The 18,677-nt window shown below is 47.2% G+C and overlaps 1 protein-coding gene across 1 annotated transcript in view; it reads left to right on the top strand.

Moving 5' to 3' along the window:
• The first annotated feature begins 10,770 nt into the window (after positions 1-10,770).
• Positions 10,771-18,677, top strand: part of WNK2 (WNK lysine deficient protein kinase 2) — a 110,091-nt gene continuing 102,184 nt past the window's right edge. The window contains exon 1 of the mRNA XM_062008697.1: positions 10,771-11,475. Coding sequence (XP_061864681.1) covers positions 10,771-11,475 — 705 coding nt within the window. The remainder of the gene's footprint in view (positions 11,476-18,677) is intronic.

Below are 18,677 nucleotides of genomic sequence, written 5' to 3'. Positions count from 1 at the left end.
CAGGAACCAAAAATATTGGTTTTATCCCAGCATTAACGGAATCAAGAAAAATACAGACTCTCCAGGAGTCCTTTTACAGCCCATTCCCCTGGGAGAGAAAGGGAGAGGGTGAGACACCCCTGACATTCAGCAGAGGAATCCTAGCTATGCCTGCTCTTTGCCAAGTCCAAATCTGTCTCTTGTGAGAATGCCGCTGGATTGGTAACATTCAGCATCAAGGAATTTGTGTTCACAAAGGCACTGGCTTGCAAATGGTGGTGACCATGGGCTGATTTCAGGGGGCAAAAGGAAACGAGCAGCCTTTGTCCTCCATGAGACCACTGCGCACCAGAAAGACCCTTTCTGTGAAGTCACTTGTACTTTGGATTCATCCTGATCAAAGAAGAAGGACTTGTATGTTTATTCACCAACAGAAGAAATCCCCTCTCTGATGTGGGTATATGAGTTCTCAAAATAGTTGGAGTGGGTTCATGTAGCTTCTCACCCTTTGTGTGCTGGGATTCTTCTCAGCAGGTTGGACTCCTCTGTAGCAGGATACTGTAATACCTGGATGGGGATGATTGCACTGACTGCTAATGCAAGCAAGTTAATTTATAGAGTGTATTCATCTGTTTCAGAGCTCCTCCAACACTGTCACCACTTGGTTGACAGATAAACCCAAAGAAGGTTTCCTACTCAACTTAAGGCAACTCTAAAGCCCATTCCTTCTCCTGTGAGGGGTCTATGTGCTAAGGGATGAACCTTCAGCTCCATGTTCACTGCAGCCCTTGCACTGGCTCCAGAACACAGGCAGTATCAGACACCTTCCCTCTAAGGTGTGGGCTGCTGCACCTCTCCTGATGAAGTGAAAGGATCAAGAGGTATTCTCTGACATCACAGGTGGATTTCTGAAGGCAAGAGGTAACGGGAAATTGAGACTTATGTTCTTTGTGCACCTATAACTCAGCCTGGTGGCTTTCTGATGAAGGGCAGATTAAAGCAAATACTGTATTACAAATCCACTGACTGCTCCATCTTGGCTGCTCCTGCATAACTTTTTGTTTTCACTTCACAAGTATGTTTCTACAGTAAATAAGTGAGAAAAAAGTCCTGAAAGAACTCAGATATTACTATTATGATTAGTGTTTGCTAGTAGTCTGCCTCCTGGTTTAGTCTTGTAGTTTCTCATAACTACCAAACGGGATTAAACCCAAGCAAAGAGCAAATTGCACAGTTTCCTGATATTTCTTCCCATATAAGCAGCTGCTGGAAAAGACTGGCTTGGCAAGGAGCTGTCCTAAATACCACTCCCCTCCTGTTCCTCTGAGATCATGCCAGTGCTTAGGGTGCCTACAGCAAGCTGGTATGTCCCTTTGGGATCCGGACTGTTTCACCTTTGCACATTGCACAGTTCTTCATGCCCCACATCCTCAAATGCTCCTGCGAGCTGTGGATGCCCATGAAGACTGGACTTCCATCTTCAGCTCCAGATGTGCCTGAGGACAGCAGCATCAAGGCATGGGTGAGGCAAGTCTCCTCTCTTTCAGGCTGTGTCCTTTCCTCATTTGATCCCTAAGCATCTCTTCCTGCTGGCATCCCCTGGTCACAGGGGAGGATCAGTACGTGCTGCTTTTCTTTCTAGTGTTTTTTTTCAGGTTGCCAGGGAGATAGTTGTCTGTCTGCACTTTACAATTCAGTGTTTGGGACAGATTCCTTCAAGAAATAGTCAGGAGTGTGGGGTTTTTTTTCCTCTCAACCTTGACTAATTCTCCAGAATCACATCTCCCTCCCAGTTGTTCTCTCAGCATCTAGGAAGCCCTGCTCGTGACAGGGGAGTGACCTGACATGGAGAAGCATTGTGGCATGGACAGGGGCTGCTCCTGGGAAGGGGAAGAACCATTTGTCACAGCCTCAAGTCTCCGCACCCATGCATCAAAAGGTTTTCCTCAAGACACAGTGACCCGGAACAACCCTTTCAATCACCATTCCCTTTCAAAAGAGCTTCAGGGTGATGTGTGAAGATGTCGTGTCACACACCACCACAAGAAGGAGTTACACACATTTGCTCTTTCATAGGGTGGATAAAGAGATGTGCAGCTAATCTATTTTTTTCTTTTTGTCTCATCCTTGGCCATGATCAATTTCTCCGTCATTTCACAATCTCTAGGAAATTGCATCCTGGGAAGTTCTGTAATCCCATCTTCCTTCCCTTTCCTGCTTCCCCAGGCATTTTGAAAGCCTGGTTTGATAAGGTTTTTTCTGTGGTTATTTCTCTTGAGGACACACAGACAGAGCTCCTGATCTGGAAGATGCTCCTCCTGTCCATCAGCAGCGCTGGAAAACATGATGCTGCAGGCAGGTGAGTGCCAGTGTTGGGCCAGGAGCATCCTCATGCTGCCCACAGCTTTACAAACACAGATCAAAGATCACCCTGCTTTGGGGAGTGTGCAGTCTAAGACTACAGTTGTGTGATACGACAGGTTGCAAGAGTAGGGGTGACAATGGATTCAACCAAGGGGTAGATACAACACTGCAAGCATCACCAGGCTTGGAATACATTCTAGGCTGAGAGAGCATGTTGCTAGGAAACTTTTATATTAAAAAGCATTCATCTTTAAACCCTGGGAACACAGTAATAGCTTTTCCTCTGTGCTAGGGAAGTTCTTTTAATGTCAGTCCTGACGTTACTTAGACACGGAATATGCGAGAGGGAGAAAAATACCTTGAATTGTCTTGGGCAAAGATTGGAAACTGATGTTATTTTTAGGCAGCTCCTGGGGTTTAACTGAGCTTTCAGCACTCTGATCTGACATAGGAGACTGATAAAGGCAGGTGACCGTGTTTTGTGTGATAAGATGTTGTATGGAATAAGAATTGAAACAGGCCTGGAAAACAGTTTAGTTAGCCCAATGCAGAAGAAAACTGTGGCTCATGGCAAGATCCAAGGGGCTGCCATCCACAAGGGACAGTTCATCAGATTCCTCAGGTTATCATGTTGTCATCCACAGGCTCTCTGGTGCCCAGTTTGCTCCCTTTCTACAAGTTCTGTATGCAGGGCTCAATAGTTCATATAAACTCCTTTAGAAATCCCCAAGCATCAAAGCTTGTGAGGCTGGTTTCTAACATTCATTGCTAATGTTCAAGACCTGTTTCCTGAGCAGAGAAATCTTTAGAAAAGAGTGTGGCCATTTTTATGGGATTCTCTGTTCAAAAGAGACATCCAAAAACTGGTTCTAGTAGGTCAGAATCTTAATACTTTAAGATGGTCTTAACTATTCTCGTGTGCTTTGCCCTGCATTTTGTTCATTCTTTTTCCTTTGTTGTTTTGGGGTTTTTTTCCCCTCAGTTTTTCCTCCCTCCCCTCCCTGGCTTGAGTGCAGCTGCCATCCTACCATTCCCTGTTGAATGTGGTTGTAATGTGGAGGATGGACTAGATGATCTCCAAAGGTTTCTTCCAACCCCTACCATTCCATGATTCTATGATAAGCCAGCCCCTGAGATGCCTGGTGGCTGCAGTGGCAGCTTCAGCATCTCCCTCTTACTGCCACCACACCCTCCACTGTGCTGATCCAGTCTCCTGGGGAATTGCACAGTAAACCAAAGTTGCTGCTTCCATTCTCCCAGTGTGCTCTCTTGCTCTATGCCCTGGGCACACTGAAGGGCTCTCTGACTTTTCTGCCATGCTAAATTCAGAATTTGAGACACATTTTACAACATGGAACAGTCCCCTTAAAAAAAAAAGCAAAACCTCACCCACAAAGCACTGCTGCTAAGAGTATTGAGAGCACTTAATGGACTTTTGTTATTACTACCATGATGTGACACATCCCAGAGTACTGGGAGCTTTCCCATAGCATGTTAAGCCTCAGTCTCTTTGCATGTGACAATGAGAACAGAGAGATCTGCCTTTCTGTCTGGCACCTCCAGAACACAGGAAATCCTTTCCTGGGGGAGCACTGTGATTCTGAGGGATTCCCTGAGAGGGGAGAATACCCACTTAGGACTGATATTAAACATCTTGTTAAATGAACCTAGAAGCAACATCCTTGGAGTTCTGTGTAATGAAGGTGGTTTGGGTTTGTTTTTTCTGGGGGAAGATGACAGCCTTTATCATATCAGCTGGTACAGATGGAAAAAGCAGACTAGCTTTCAGACTCAACCTAATCATAACTTCAGACCTGTCTAGAAAAAAAATCAGGGTGGAAAAGGCAATCTGAACTTGTGAGATGGAGTGAAGCTTCTAAAAGTGTTTCTGTCCCAGGACTGAGGCTGCTGTTAGTGCCTGTGATGTGCCATTGTCAGCTTCTCCCATGGGCTGCCTATTTCCTTGATGTTCTCAGAGGGATGTGGGTCAGTGTAATGGCTGGAAACCTTTTGAGGCAGGAGCCATCTTTGTTTTCTGTGCTGGTAACACCAGCTATGTCCTGCCTGGCACACTGCTGGAACAGAAAGGAGCAGCACCAGGTGTTTGTGTATGTTCATGGGGGCACAGATGCTGCAGTTAGGCAGGAGTGTGACCCTTGCACGATTAACCCCAGAACCAGTGGGATGGATGGGGAAATTTGTGCTGCAGGACCACGAGATGAATATTATATGAATAATAATGATATTGCAGGGGGTCTTTCCTACAGTGCCCTACTCATCTCCCACGTATGGGTTAGACAACAAAAGCAGCTGCATACTTTATGGCAGCTTGGGAGATGGCGGTCGCAATCGCCCTTGAAACTGTTCCAGCGCACAGACGTTATGGCAACACCTTCTCTCTTGTGCCACTTGGTGGAGCTTAGTGATTCTGGCTATCACACACACCCTTTTGCAAACTTACTGTATCTCAAAACCAGACCAAAGGCTTCCTAAGGAAGTAAAACTAAAAGCATAGCACCAGATCTAACAGACAAGATGCTGATTCCTGGCTGACAATCAATTGGGTCGTCATCGCATCCCTTCCCCTCCTGAAAGCAATAAAGTGTATGATGCTTTAATTTTTTTAAAGAGGGGAAAGTATGGGCTTCAGATCTTGTTATTTCTGATACACAGGATGAGAGAGAGGTAGAGTTATGTCATGTTTGGTTTTTTCAGGTTTAAAAGAATGGATTAAGTTTCAAATATTGAGTTTCCTTGCAGAGTTTTGGGAATGTGTAGATGCACCTAGGTGAAAAACCTCACAGTTGTTTGAATGCCTGCTTTTTCTCAACAAGCATGGGAACAGTGAGCAGATGGACAGCTAAGCAGAGAAGTGATTGTATTGCACCCAGGTCCTGCTTTCAGTTAAATCAACAGCTCATGAGGTCAATAGAACCAGAATTGGATCCGTGGCTAATGGTGTGCTCAGAGCCCACCTGGAAATTCAGGCTATTACACCAATTTGACTCTCTTACTGCCCAAACTGTCTGTTGTTAAATGTAAGTTGCTTTACAGATCTTAGTGAGTCACAGTTTTGATGGTTATCTAATACTTTAAATTGTCAAAGAACTTTTACTGCCAGATGAAAGCTCTCTGGTGATGTGGGGATACTGAATTGTCACATCCGAATCTGAACTTCAGACCTTGGAGTGTGGTACCCAAATTGAGATCTGTTCCTTTTGTTACTGTACATCTGTTGCATCTAAGGGGTCTTGGTGATTCTTCCTAAATCCTTTCCAGTGCAGGGTGCCTGATGTCTAAGCAGAACCATGAGAAATGCAGGTTTCATATGCAGTCCCTTTGCTGTGACCAGGGAAGAGAAGGAAAAAGAATAGAGGACTCAGTTCCAAAAGCTGTTGTCTGTGGTTTTAGATGTCTTCCTGTGTAAGCAGCCTAGGAACATCAGTGGCTTCTCTGGCTTTGCCTCAGGAACTGGCAGCAGTAACTGCAGCTCCTTTTCACTGTGACACTGCCCAAATTCTTTCTTGTTTTTTTAGACTGACAGATGAGAAGGAAATTTCTGACATAGCAATGTACCCCATACATATTTATCAAATCCTTAGAACTGGTAGTATATCAATGCTCTTCTGGTGTGGCATTTTACAAGGGATGAGAATGAGAGCAAAATCCTGTTAGGAGCTCTAAAAGCAAACAGGAGCTGGTGCAGCTCTCTGTATCATACATATGGCTGATGGTCAGGGCCTGGCCAGAAGCACTTCTTACCAGAAAAAAGCAGTGCAAGTGATCCTCCCCAGAAGGATGATGCAGCTGAGAGGCAGTTTTCCTGATGTTTACAGGGGAGCCAGCAGAGAGAACAGGATTGTGATTCTCATCACATTCTCATCACACATAGGCCACCTCTCTTGTAGAGTCCCCATGCCTTGTCCATACTTTGCTCCTACTGATGGGCCTCTCTTACCCAGATGGAATTGCCTGTGTTCCATAGTCCCCTGGCATTCCAGCAGACCAGCCAGGTCTGGAGAGCCAGATATCTCGTTCCATTGCAGTCATCCTGGGAATGTGGGAAGCTCCTTGTCCTTCTTGTGAGCCCTTAACTGGGCCTGGGGCTCCCTGTCTCTCTGTGGTGACACCTCTTGGGAAGTCAACAGATGTGTTACTTAAAGGTGCTTAACAAGGAAGTGTCAGTGTGCTAAACAGGAGACTTCTCATGAAGAGGGTGGAGGATGAAGGCTGCTTGGTGCACAGGCTTCGACTCTGGGAGTGTTTTGTTTTCATCTGTGCATGACATACTCTCTATATTACTTATGTTGTTCACCCTTGCAGATATTGTCTGTAGTTCAAGTTAATTCCATAGCAGACATACCTCTGCCTTTTGACTGTTGATCACAGCAGTGTATTCAGTCACTGGAACCAGTCAGATGAATGGACACCATCCTCAGGCACTGGTTCTTACTCTTGCTTGAAAAATGAACCCAGTCACTCAAATACTCATTGCACAACAGAGGTTTTTGTGCTAAGGTTATACACTCCCCTCACTTCTTCAATTCATAAATAAAAACAGGATCAAAGAGCCAAGCACAAGTAGTATTGCTTGGAGATGGTCAGCAGATGTTCTTATTAAACTTAGAAGAACTTATGCCCCATCTTTTATGTTAGGAGGAATAATGGCATTGTCATGATGTCTTAAATCTCACTGTTTTGCAACACAATGTGTTTCATGGGCTCTTTGATAAAATACAGCTTTGTGCTAAAAAAAACAACAACAAAAAAGTAAGAGTTGTTCACCACTTGCTCAACATTAACACGTTGGAAAGTCCCACCTGTGCTATGAAGTGCCTCATTTGACTTATTTATTTGGTTTATTTTGCTCTGTTCCTTATTTTGCTCTAATCCTTACTTTGCTCTCCATACCTGTTTTACTTTCATTATAAAGGCACTTCATGGATTGTAGCAGAAAATGGCCCAAGAAGAGGGAGAGAGGTTTTAAAAAATACCAACAAACTGAGTTTAAAGTTATTATCATCATTCTGTTAAGGGAAATACGGTCATTATGTAATGCTGCACTTGGGCCAGTAACACCTGTGTGGTGGTAAGAGCACACATGGGATGCAACAAGAGTCACTCTCGAGAGGCATTTGACCTGTTACAAGCAAGTTATCAACTGTATAAAAGCAAAATTAAGGCAAATACAAATGCTTCCACAGTCCCCTGCAAGAGTCACAGAATCTTAAGGGTTGGAAGGGACCTCAGAGATCATCTAATTTCCCAGTATCTGAGAACCTGAAAGCCAACCTGGAGAGCTGGACTTCACTTCCTCACTCAAACCAAACAAAAATGGAAAAGAAAATATGGGCTGTTATTAGGAGAAAACGGTGATGTTATTTTTAAGAGGGGAAAAAAAAAATAGGTGCTATGGACTCAGACAAGTTGTCCCGCTCTGAGCTGGTTAGGGGATGGCTGTTGTCCCAAGTAGGGAGGGGAGTCACAGACAGAACACTGTTCATCTGCTTCTCAAATGGAAATACTCAGCTGTGCTCCAGGAAAACACGCAGCTCCTTTGGTTGTGCTCACGGAGAGAGAATTTCATCCAGGAGACGTGCAGTTTGGCTCTCATCTGTGCAGAGCATGGTTCTCCCAGTCGAAGGCTTGATGAAGGTCGCTGTGCTTGAGGCAGAGCCTTTGTGACCTTTGTTGAAATGTGCTGTAATTTATGATGGCACCTGCATCCTGGTGTGCTCTCAGCTGGGAATCTGCTTCCAGCTTGCTCTGCTGATGCTCTAAGGATCAGGAAAGCTGTAACCATTTATCTTTATGCCTTTTAGTGATAAACCATGGAAACAATAGCATGTTTCCATGCCAGGTAAATTGTGCCAAGTAGGGCTGCCCACACTGATGGGGATCTGTAAGACCCCAGGGAACACTGGGGAGTGTGTGCAGAACACCTCTTAGCTGCTGTGTCCTCTTGTGCTGCTGAGGGGATACACCAAGTGATATCCCATAACCTCCTGACTGTGGGCAATGTCAAACAGGAGGAATGTGAAGCAGTTTTTCCTTTCTCTTTAAGTCTCATTAAAGATCATCCACGTGAACAGATTCAGAGCATTTGACAGTGGATTGTGATGAAGTGTGATATGCAAATGATGTTAATTTTTGAGTAGCCAAATGGACATGGGAAGAGCACCAGACACCTGCTCGACACAGGACAGCACCATGAACACCAGAGGAGCCTGGGCTGTGGGGAAGCTGCTGTGAGGCTGGGTCTTACTTTGCTTGCCCAGAGCCAAAAATGGCTCAGGAGGCCCTGCTGCAGCTCAGCAGTGCCTGCCTGTCCTCCTGGGGCTGGTTTGGGAGGCTGTCCTCACCTCGTAACACAGAGGTATTTGCCTTCCTCCTAGAAGGCCTGGCAGTGAAAGGCAAGGTGGAATGCAAGTCTCTTTTTTTATCCCTATATTTTTCTTGATTGGGGAGTTTTGGGTTTTGGTATTTGGTCAGCCCCAGGATATTCCCCTTTTCCTCCTGACCACCTGCCAAGTGAAATGTTGGCTGCCACTTCTAGTTGCCTCGTTAGCCTGCATCTGGTTCTTTTTCTCTGCATGACAGTGGGAATTTCTCTATCTGGGAAGAGAGTTCTAGGTCAAGTTTATGTAATATTTAGGAGAAGGCATCAGAGCTCTTAACCTTCCTTGCTTTTGTCCTGGTATCATTGCACCACTTTCTGCTCATTAAACCTCCATCTACGTACTGAACTAACAGGAGGCAGTTCTGTGTCTCTATGCATCACACAAGCCTGTGGGTTGTGCCCCAATCACAAGCCCCAGAAACATCACCCGCACGGAGAACCAAACCACCGAAGGCTCGGGCGGATCCATAACGCCGAATTGTTTGTCATCAGCCGTCTTGTTTTAAACGAAACCAGCAGAGATTCTATTCAAAACAACCACCTGTTTTCTTCTTTTAAAAGGTTGTGGGTTTTTGAATCGTCTTTAATTAAAAAATAATTAATGAAACAAAAAGCTAATTACGGTTGCCTAGCAGTCGACTTCCTTCGCTTCAGAAATGTGAGGGAATAAGTGCTTGGTAAAGCTTCACCATTTAAGAAAAATGTATTTCGTTAGATTGGAGTTACTAACACGCGTGGTGCGTTTGCAGGAAGCCGGTCCTTGGGAAAGCGAGCTCGGCAGCAGCGGGGAGCGCACGCAGCAGCAATGCCGCAGGGGAGCGCGGCGGGTCTCACATCAGGTTACCCTCGCTCTGCCGCGAGACCCGTATCACCGAACCCTTCACGGACTGATAAAGGATGGCCAAAAAAACCCCAACCTCAAACAAAGGAAAACGCAGAGGCGTGTAGGCTCAGCCCCACGGCCCCGAGCCGGCGGGTGCCGCGCCGCGTTATCACACGCCGAGCGAGTTACACCCTGCTCGCGGCTCACGTTTGAAGGATTCCAAACAAAATGTAGGATTTTGGTTTCTTCCAAGTCACCTGCCCGTCACCCACACCCTGCGGGGCAGCGGCGGGGCCGCGGGGGCACCTGCGCGGGGGGCGGGCGCTGCGCGGCCCCTCCCGCCGCTCCGGACCCGCCCGAGCCGCCGGCGGCCGCGCGGGCCCTCCCATTGTCTCCGGCGGCGGGGGGCGGGGGGGGAGCGGGGGGCGGCCGCGGGGACGGCACCGGGGCCGCCTCCGCAGCCTCATTGGCGGCCGCCGAGCGCCGGTGCCTTAAATGGGGCGCGCGCCGGGGAGGGCTCCCCATTGACAAAAGCGGCGGCGGGGGCGGCGGAGCGGGGCCGGGCGGGGGGCGGCCACGGCCCGGGGAGGGGGGAGGCTGCCGCAGCGCCGCGCCCCGCGCTCTGAGCCCACAGCGAAGCGGTACCGGGCTGCGCCGCGGCTCAGGGCGGGCCGCGGCCCCGCCGCCGGCATCCGTTCCCCCGGCGCCCTCTCCGCGGCGCGCACACCCCGACGGGCGCACGCACGGCGGTTCCGCCCCTTCTCCCCGCCGCCCTTCGCATCCCTGTCCATGGCGCTGAGGACGGCAGCCCCGCGCTCCGCACGTAAGTGAGCGGCTCCGCCGCGCCTTTGTGCGCGGCCCCGCCCGCCCCCGCCGCAGGTGAGGCGGCCCCGCCGCGCACCTGAGCCCGGCGCACCCGCGGGGCTGCCCGGGAGGGAGGGCGGGAGGCAGGGCGCGCTGCGCGGCCGCGGTGGCTGCGGCTCGGCCCGGGGCGCCCGGCTGGCTGCTGCCGGCCCGTTGCGAAGCCGCGGCGCGGCCGGCCCGCGTGTGGCCGCGGATGGCGGCGGGGCCGGGCCGCGGGAGCTCAGCGCGCTGCGCTCTGCCTCGCCCCTCGCAGGTGCCGGTGCGGCGGCTCGGCACGGACACGGACCGCGGTGACTTCCCCAGCCCGGGGGCGGCGGCCGGCGCTGAAACCTCAGACCTAATGGAAACTGGGGGCGATGCCAGATCGGCACCTCGGCGGGGAGGCAGAGGAGGAGGAGGTGGCGGCCGTGGCGGGTTTCCAGCGACTGCCGAGCCCAGCGCTCCCCCAGCTGCGGAGACGAGCATGAATATTGATGGACCCGCCGGTGGCGGGAGGAGCGGGGCGGCCGCTGCTGCAATGCCGGGAGCCCCGGCCCCGCCGCTCCGCGCCCCCAGCTCTAGGGACCCTAAAATGGTCCATCAGCGATTCTTGCGGAGGAGCGTGGTGGACTCGGACCAGGAGGAACCTGCTTTCGACCTTCCCGAGTCGGAGCACCAGAGGAAAATTATCTTGCTCCCTAAAACCAGGAGGATAATTGCGGAGAGGGCGAAGGCGGGGCAGGGGGCCGCGGAGAAGGTGTGCCTGGGGGCCGAGCCCCCGGGGGAGCCGCAGGCAGCGCCGGCCCCGAGCGGCGGCCCAGGCCCGGAGGAGCAGAAGGAAGCCGGCAAGGATGCTGAGAGGAAGGAGCCTGCGGATGCTTCCAAAGACCAGAGCAAGGCTAAGAAGGAGGAGCCTGAGGAGGAGGCTGATATGAAAGCCGTTGCCACCTCGCTGGATGGCAGGTTCCTAAAGTTTGATATCGAACTCGGGAGGGGATCCTTCAAAACGGTCTATAAGGGTCTGGACACGGAGACGTGGGTGGAAGTTGCGTGGTGCGAGCTTCAGGTAAGCCGAGCTGATCCTCGGTGGTTTTTTCTGCTTTGTAAGCCTAGGAGCTAAGGGCAACATGCCGGTGTCATCCACTGAAGCTCAGCGTTGAGCAGCCTTTATAGTCACCATTGCTTAGTATCCAGTGTCTAACTATAGCGCAATATTCCTATTGGCTCTGGATCTACCACCTTATGTACACTCCTCCCAGGCTTAACCCGCTCAGCCCTGCGCTCTGGCTTCCCACACTGACAATGCTGACACAGGGCCTGTCATGCTGCATAGAAAGGTGCTGAGTGGCTCTCTCTGAGGGCACAAAGCGCGCTGAGCAGAGCTTGCCGTGGCTCCTTCCCTTCCCGTTACCCCCAGCTGCTTCAGGAGGCAGCGGCGTGATTTAGCGGGAGTGGAGCAGCAGGTCTATGCTAAAAAGACACTGAACATAAGTGAACTTGGAATGCACTTGCAGGAGTGAAATTCCCTTTTCCTACAAGTATAAATGCATTATGCTTTTATAGAGATTGAAGATCTGTTGCCTCTTTACTTACCCTTTCCCCAGCTCTGAAATTGTATCTGTCTCCAGCTTCTCGTGAATCAAACCTCCCAAGATAACCCCTGCTTGCCTTTCTTTAGGCATCCTGAAGTAGTGCTTCAGTTGAGTGAAAGACCTCTCTATCCAAATACCTTTTATAAATGAAGGGTCTGATTTGAAATGCAGATATTTGGAGTGAAGTCATCCAGTCATATCTAAAGAAAACGAATGTTTAGATGCTGTGTTTTGCTGATTTGGGACATAAGTGTTACCTTTTAGTGATTTTTGTTTTCTCACTTGTGTAAAAATGACAGTAGTATATGCTTGTTTTCTTATTTGTGAAGCTTTCAGTGTCTGTTAGTTACCTCACTTATGTTAGCATCCATTTGAAGGAGACTTATCTAAGAGAAGAGCCTAAGACAGATTTTTATCTTGAGCTATTACTTTGTGTTGCTCTAATTTTGGTGGGAACTAGGAGATTTAACTTAGTTTCAAACTGGGATCCTTCAGTGCCCACTGGCTGGATGAGCTTTAAGGCCTCTGAGTATTTGATAATAGCATGTAAATAAATGTGATATAATAAGTCTGAGCTCCTGATTGTTGGTGTTTTGTTTTAATGTTGACCCAATCTGTAAATCACTCTTGGTTTCCTGGGGTAGGTGGGGATGGAGATCTATATCTATAGCTATATCTATATCTATATAATCTATATAGATAGATATGTATGTGTATATATATGTTTTCCTCTAATGGTTTAATTATGGTATATAATCCACTGCAGCATTACTGCCTTACGTGGAGCGCTTTTCAGTCTTCATATGTTCTTCTGGCTTTGATTAGGCAGGGATGCAGAATGTAGAGCTGAAGCAGCCAAGTGATGTACAGAACACAGTGGGCTGGGAATAAGGGGCTTACCTCACTCTCTCTCAGCCCGGAGGGGTTCTGGAGAACTCAATGGGAAAGGGGAGAGGCTGGGGGATAGCGAAGGGGATTTAAAAGGGCAGCTGAGCAAGGTGAGTGGTGATGGAAGGAGAGTGTGGCCTTATGTTTGGGCTTTGTCTTCTACTTGGAACTGAAGCCCAGAATTAATTTGAGGCGGTGGTGGCAAGTGGGGAATGGGGGTGATAGGTGGGTGGGATGCTCCATGGGAGCGGGCCAATGCTGTTCAGCAGCCTGACCAGCACTGTCACTGCAGAGTGGTTGCACAGATGTGGAGTTCATCTGGTTGCCACATCTCAGTATGCTCTAGGAGGGGAATGGAAAAGATGTATTTTCACCATATTTTCTGTAACAGAGTAACTACAAAAGGCTGCCAAATATGTTGGAGAGGGAGATAATATGTTGGAAAATTGAAGAAATAATCTGTGCTAATTCCCTGGTTCCTGATAGTTTTCACTGTATGTACTTCAGCTTGTCACCAAGTCTGCTAGATCATTTCAATGGAATACAAATTTTGGTTTAGGTCTCTCTTTGTAGAAGAAAACCCCTCCCTTTATGTTTTGACAGCTTCAGAGAAATGGGTATGGATTTGTGAGAGCAGGGGAGGGCTCTTGGTTCTCCTTAAGCACTGCTGTCTGGACTGGTTTAGAGGTGATGCCAGAGGCCAGGGCTTGTGAGATGGCACATGAGTGTTGAAAGCTGTTCTGTCTGGATTGAAAACGTCCAACTGAATGACAAAAGCCTTTTATCACCCTGGGATGAAAGCCCTTGGTGCTTGGAGGAGCTTGCCTGAAGGAAGCTGCTGGGAGCTGGGTGTAAATGGCTGTGTGTTGTCTGGGGCTTTGACTTGTGGAGTACTCTGAGTTCAGCTAGGGAGCTTTATTGGGAAAATGTTCAGAGGATGCTGTCAAGCGATCACTTTATTCGCGACACTTTGGAAGGTTTTGTAAGCTGTGCCAGGTTGTGTCTCTCTGTAGAAACGTTAAGCTCAGATCACAGAGCAGAAGGCTGAGTGGAAGCCGCCATCTCCATGCTATTGAAGACAAAATGACTTCCTCAGCAGTCACACACCATCAAAACCCATCCCAGAGCCTTCTGGTGGAAAAAATGCAACAAATTGTACTGTGTCTTCTAGAAACCTGCTTGTGACTGTTACTTTTAGAGCCGGAGATTTAAAGTATCAGTATTGAGGTTCCACGCAGGCATTAATCCTCTGCCCTTGCTCAGCATTTTTTCAGCCCAGTTGTACTGTTGCCTGTGTGTCTCTCTTTGTCCATCTGTACAAAGATGTTGTGAGCCATTCTTGTTCAGTGGTTTTGTTTGATTGAAAAGATGGATTTAGGGTTCAGAACCAAAACCAAGGCTTGGATTAGGGTAGGATCCAAATGCCAACCCAGCTAGATCTGAGGTTTAGACCTGTCTGAAGATGTGAAAGCTGTAGTCACATTCTAGCTGGAAAATAAGTGTATTGTTCCTTTCTGAAACTGAAGTATTGGACAGGGATCAGTATGCCCTTGCAGTTTGGAAGGGCTTGCATTCTAAGGTTTTCAACAGCTGTAATTAATTTTAATTGGTGGCAGATGATTGCTGTGTGGTGAGGCTTCAGCATAAGGCTATTGCAGCGTTATACTCCTAAGTAAAATGTTAGGTCATGAATAAGGCTTTTGCCAATCTACTGCTGGCAAGCCAGATATTCCTTTTAGTTAGATAAGTGGTTTCAAAATCCCCATCCGATTTTCCTTTGGGAGCATGTAGGGAAACTGCAGAACAGTCAAACCTGGCTCTAACTCAAATATATGCATATCTCAAAACCTACAAATGCTTGAGTGTATCTCAAATATTTGTATCTCAGATGCAAAGACCTCATCTTGCCTGGACTGTGAGTCCTGAGCTTCTGTTTGGTTGTATTTAATTTTAGTTTTCTTTGAAAATATGCAAAGGATGGGCTGTCCCATCCTGCTGTTGCTGTACCTGTGGTGGCAAGGTGAGAAATGCCTGAATGCCATGGGGAAGCCAGGCTTTTGGTACTGGTTTCCCAAGACTTGTTCTCCCCTCTGTGTACCAGTGCTTAGGTGGACACGACTTTTTTCAGGACACTTTGGTCTCTGGGTGCTGCTCCACGTGAGAATGTGTGAGAGGCTTTGGTGCTCTGTGGGACATGGCTCAGTTCAGGTGTTGGGTGTTTGAGGTATTTGGGGAGCTGTATGAGAGTGAAGGATGGACAGAGGTTGATTCACCTTCCCTACCCATATAGCTGAAATTAGAAACTGAAGGTATTGGAACAGCACTGGCATTTGCCAAATGGCCACCAACACAAGGAGTGATCAAACCAACCACAAATAGATGTGCTGCTCTAAGGTGGAGATTTTGTGGCACCTACACCTTTTCTGACAGGCTTCTGGTAGTATAGCTCTGTAGGGAAAAACTTATCTTTAAGTGTCTGCATAGTTTTATAGCACCCTTTTCCTGTTGATGTTATTGCCAGTCTTCTCAAGCTACCTGAACCAAAGAAAAGCATGGAAGTGCATTGTATGTCTTAAGTGACTCAGACATTCGTGAGTTTCACATTTCTGGAGGTCACAGATCTTAACTGAGAATTAAGTTCTAAATGTGGATGCATTTCTGAACATTTATTTCATTTGATTTGTATGCAGGATTAATATGGGAACAGATAATGTATTTTCTTGCTCTCAGTTTTAATTCCTTAAGTGAGAGAAGCTCATCCAGATTGGTTAATAGCTGACTGATATTTTAGTATGGTGTGAATATTCTGGAAGAACAAGATGAGATTAGACTTTGTTTTAATGCAAGGTGAATTAGAAAGATGTTTATAATTGTTACTGCTAGGCTTATGTGAACTTGCTGATCTTTATTTCTAAGGCTGAGCCTCTTTCCTTGGAGTAAAATTTCTAGTTTGTGTGGAGGAGGGAAGAAAGAGCACACAGTTTACTTCTGTGTGTTACCTTATGTATGAGAAGGCTATGATGCCCATGTAACTTTTCTTAAGTAGTGTTTTCCATTTCATGTCCACTTAGATGTGTGATAGTTATGTGTTAACCAAGGGCCATCCATGGCTCAGATGTTTTTGTGTAAGCAGATACGTTTGCATGGTTAAGAGCAGGAGCCTGTAAAACGGTGTTAAAGCAAGCTCACTGTGCTCTAGCTGGCAAGTCACTTCTGGCAGAATTAAATTATGTGGAGTTAAATTCTGTGTGAGGAGGAGGATGTTCTACACCCCTGTATCAAAAATCCAGGGAATTTTTTAAATGGAAACATCTTCAGGATTTCCACTGGTGCAGTGGTTTGGCTTTTGTTAGTGTCCTTGTTGGTTGGCAGCATTCATCTGGTGTCAAAATGGTAGCTGGTTACTATATGCTGTTAATTTATTGGCTGGATAAACTTTGTAGTGTAAATGAGGAGAATAATGTAGAAGATCTATCTGGGAGAAGAAAGGAAGGAGACTGTCCCAAAGCTTGAATGTGTGCTCATATTAAATGAACTCTGAAACTAATTTTGTCTATTTGAATTAATTCTTGAGATAGTGGCTTGTGATTAAATTTAAACAATTGCTTTAGCTCTGCTTTACAGTGTCAATAGGAAAACGTGTGCCTGTATCACTGGTGTTTGTTAGTATAGCTGTTGCCCTGACATGGAAAAGCAGGATGGGGATATGATAGTGATCTATTAATAGACTGCTTCTCAAATTCAGCAAATGAAATGGAGCTGGGTCAGGCTTCAGATTCCTCTTTCGAGTCAAGCAGGACTCCTTTCTTTTGCTTTTGAGTGTGTTTTGCCTAAAGGTTGGTTGTACACTCTTTTAATCCTGGTTAAACTCTTCACACTAACTGTGTTTGGTCCAGTTGCTCTGAGAGGAAATTACTTAAAATAAAACCAGAGATCAGTGTAAAGGCTATTTCTAGTCCCTTTGGTCATCTCTTGCCCACAGCTGACAGGAGTAAAAAGCTGATGTTGAAAGCTGTTGTCTTGGGTAATGTTTGTAGTTGATGAACAGTCCGACTTCTGTGTATAACATGCCCACATTTATGATCTGCTGCCTTGTTTGTGATTAGGGAGTAACAGAGGTATGAAAGAAGTTCAATGGCACTGGTAATGGTGGGTTAAAAGGGCAGCAATATCAATTCAGCTATTGGAGTTATCAGGGGTTTTGCATTCTCTGAGAGACTAGACAACCCAGACAGACTGAGGAGAGTGATCCTTGAGTGGGTAGATACCCTACTGTAAGGATCAAGTATGAAGGGATGGTTGAGGAAGGAAGTAGTGAGAAATCTCCTGTGCCTCAGCAGTCCCACCAGAGTGGCAGGTTTGGCTTTGAGTGCTGAGAAGAGCTTGCTACAGCTGGCTCATCAGAGGGAGTTTGGGTTTTAGGCTTGCCATGACATAGCTGTTGCATGCCAGCAGCAGGATGCTTACCTGTATTGTTTGGTGGGCTTTGTGGTAGACATGACTGGCCAGAAAACACAAATATGAGTGCTGATGCATGGTATCTGGACAGCCTGCAGGCAGAGGAAAAGGATGGCCAAAGACAGGTCGTGTGAGATATGTGACACTTGGCACTCCTGTTGGAAGAGACATCTTCATTGCTCTGAAACAGGAGGGGCTGATGCAAGCAATGCTTGTAGAGTATCTGAAAGGGCTGTACAGAAGCAGAATGGGTTTCCTCTTACTTTCACAAGTTTGCACATGTGAAATGGGAGTAACAACTGGAAATGCATTATTTCCCTGAAGTGATACCAGCTTATTGGCAAACATGAGTGCTATCCCAATGTTGACTTTGGTATGCCTGGAACCTGGCTTGGCAAGGAAGGGGAAGTTGTTGTTTGTTTGTTTGTTTCCTATGGAGCTGAGAATTCCACTAGAAACAACCTTCACCTGGTATCCTGCTATTCCTGTGTAGCTCTGGAACAGAGGAACCAACTTGCCACTTTGCCACTGCCCTTTTGCCAGCTCAGAAATTCTGCCTGCTTTCCTGCCAGCAATGAGTTCTACAGCAATATTCTCTGCAACAATGGATGGCTCCAGCCTCTCCTGCAGTCGAGTTTGGACCAGTTCTTAAAACTGCAAGATGATGGATAGTTTCAAATCTCTCCCGGATCTGGTATGGTGATTTTTCTTTAGAGAGAAGAGTCTCAGTCCCTCTTCTGCTTCCATTTCACTTCTGCAAAGCAAATAAAAATTTGATCAATTGTTGAAAGAGCATGAGCTGTTTGGTATGCCAAGAGGAGTGTGTGTACCCCCATTCTCCATACCTCTCTCTTCTTCCCTAAGTACTTTTATGTTTTTCTAAACTCAATTTCCACATAAGCCATTAAATAGTGTTAGATTGATCCCTTGCTCTGGAATGGACTGATCTTCAAACCATGTGCTACTTCCCATGTTCCTAAATAAAATATTATTGTCCTCCAAAGAAATCCAGCTGATCCTTATGGCTTGGTGTTTGTCCAAAACAGTTTGCTTGTTGGAAGTCTTGTCACTTCTGAAGTAGCTGGGGTACTGCATAGCTCCTGAGCTGTTCTACTGGCTTTCTCCTTGTGGATGATTGTGCCCATACACTCTGAGTTTGGCACAAGGAGAGGATCAGAGATCCTTCCTGTTCTCTTATCTCCTGTGATCACCCATGTTTGGACACAGATCATGTACATTATTGGAAACATTTTAGTTGCCAGCCAGTTGTCTGCAGGGACTGATGAGCTTAGGCTGAGTTCTGAGTCACCTGGCAATAAATGTGCACCAA

Source organism: Colius striatus, chromosome 15 (genome assembly GCF_028858725.1).
Source record: "Colius striatus isolate bColStr4 chromosome 15, bColStr4.1.hap1, whole genome shotgun sequence".
Lineage (NCBI taxonomy): Eukaryota > Metazoa > Chordata > Aves > Coliiformes > Coliidae > Colius > Colius striatus.
This window is presented reverse-complemented; position numbering and strand designations above follow the sequence as displayed.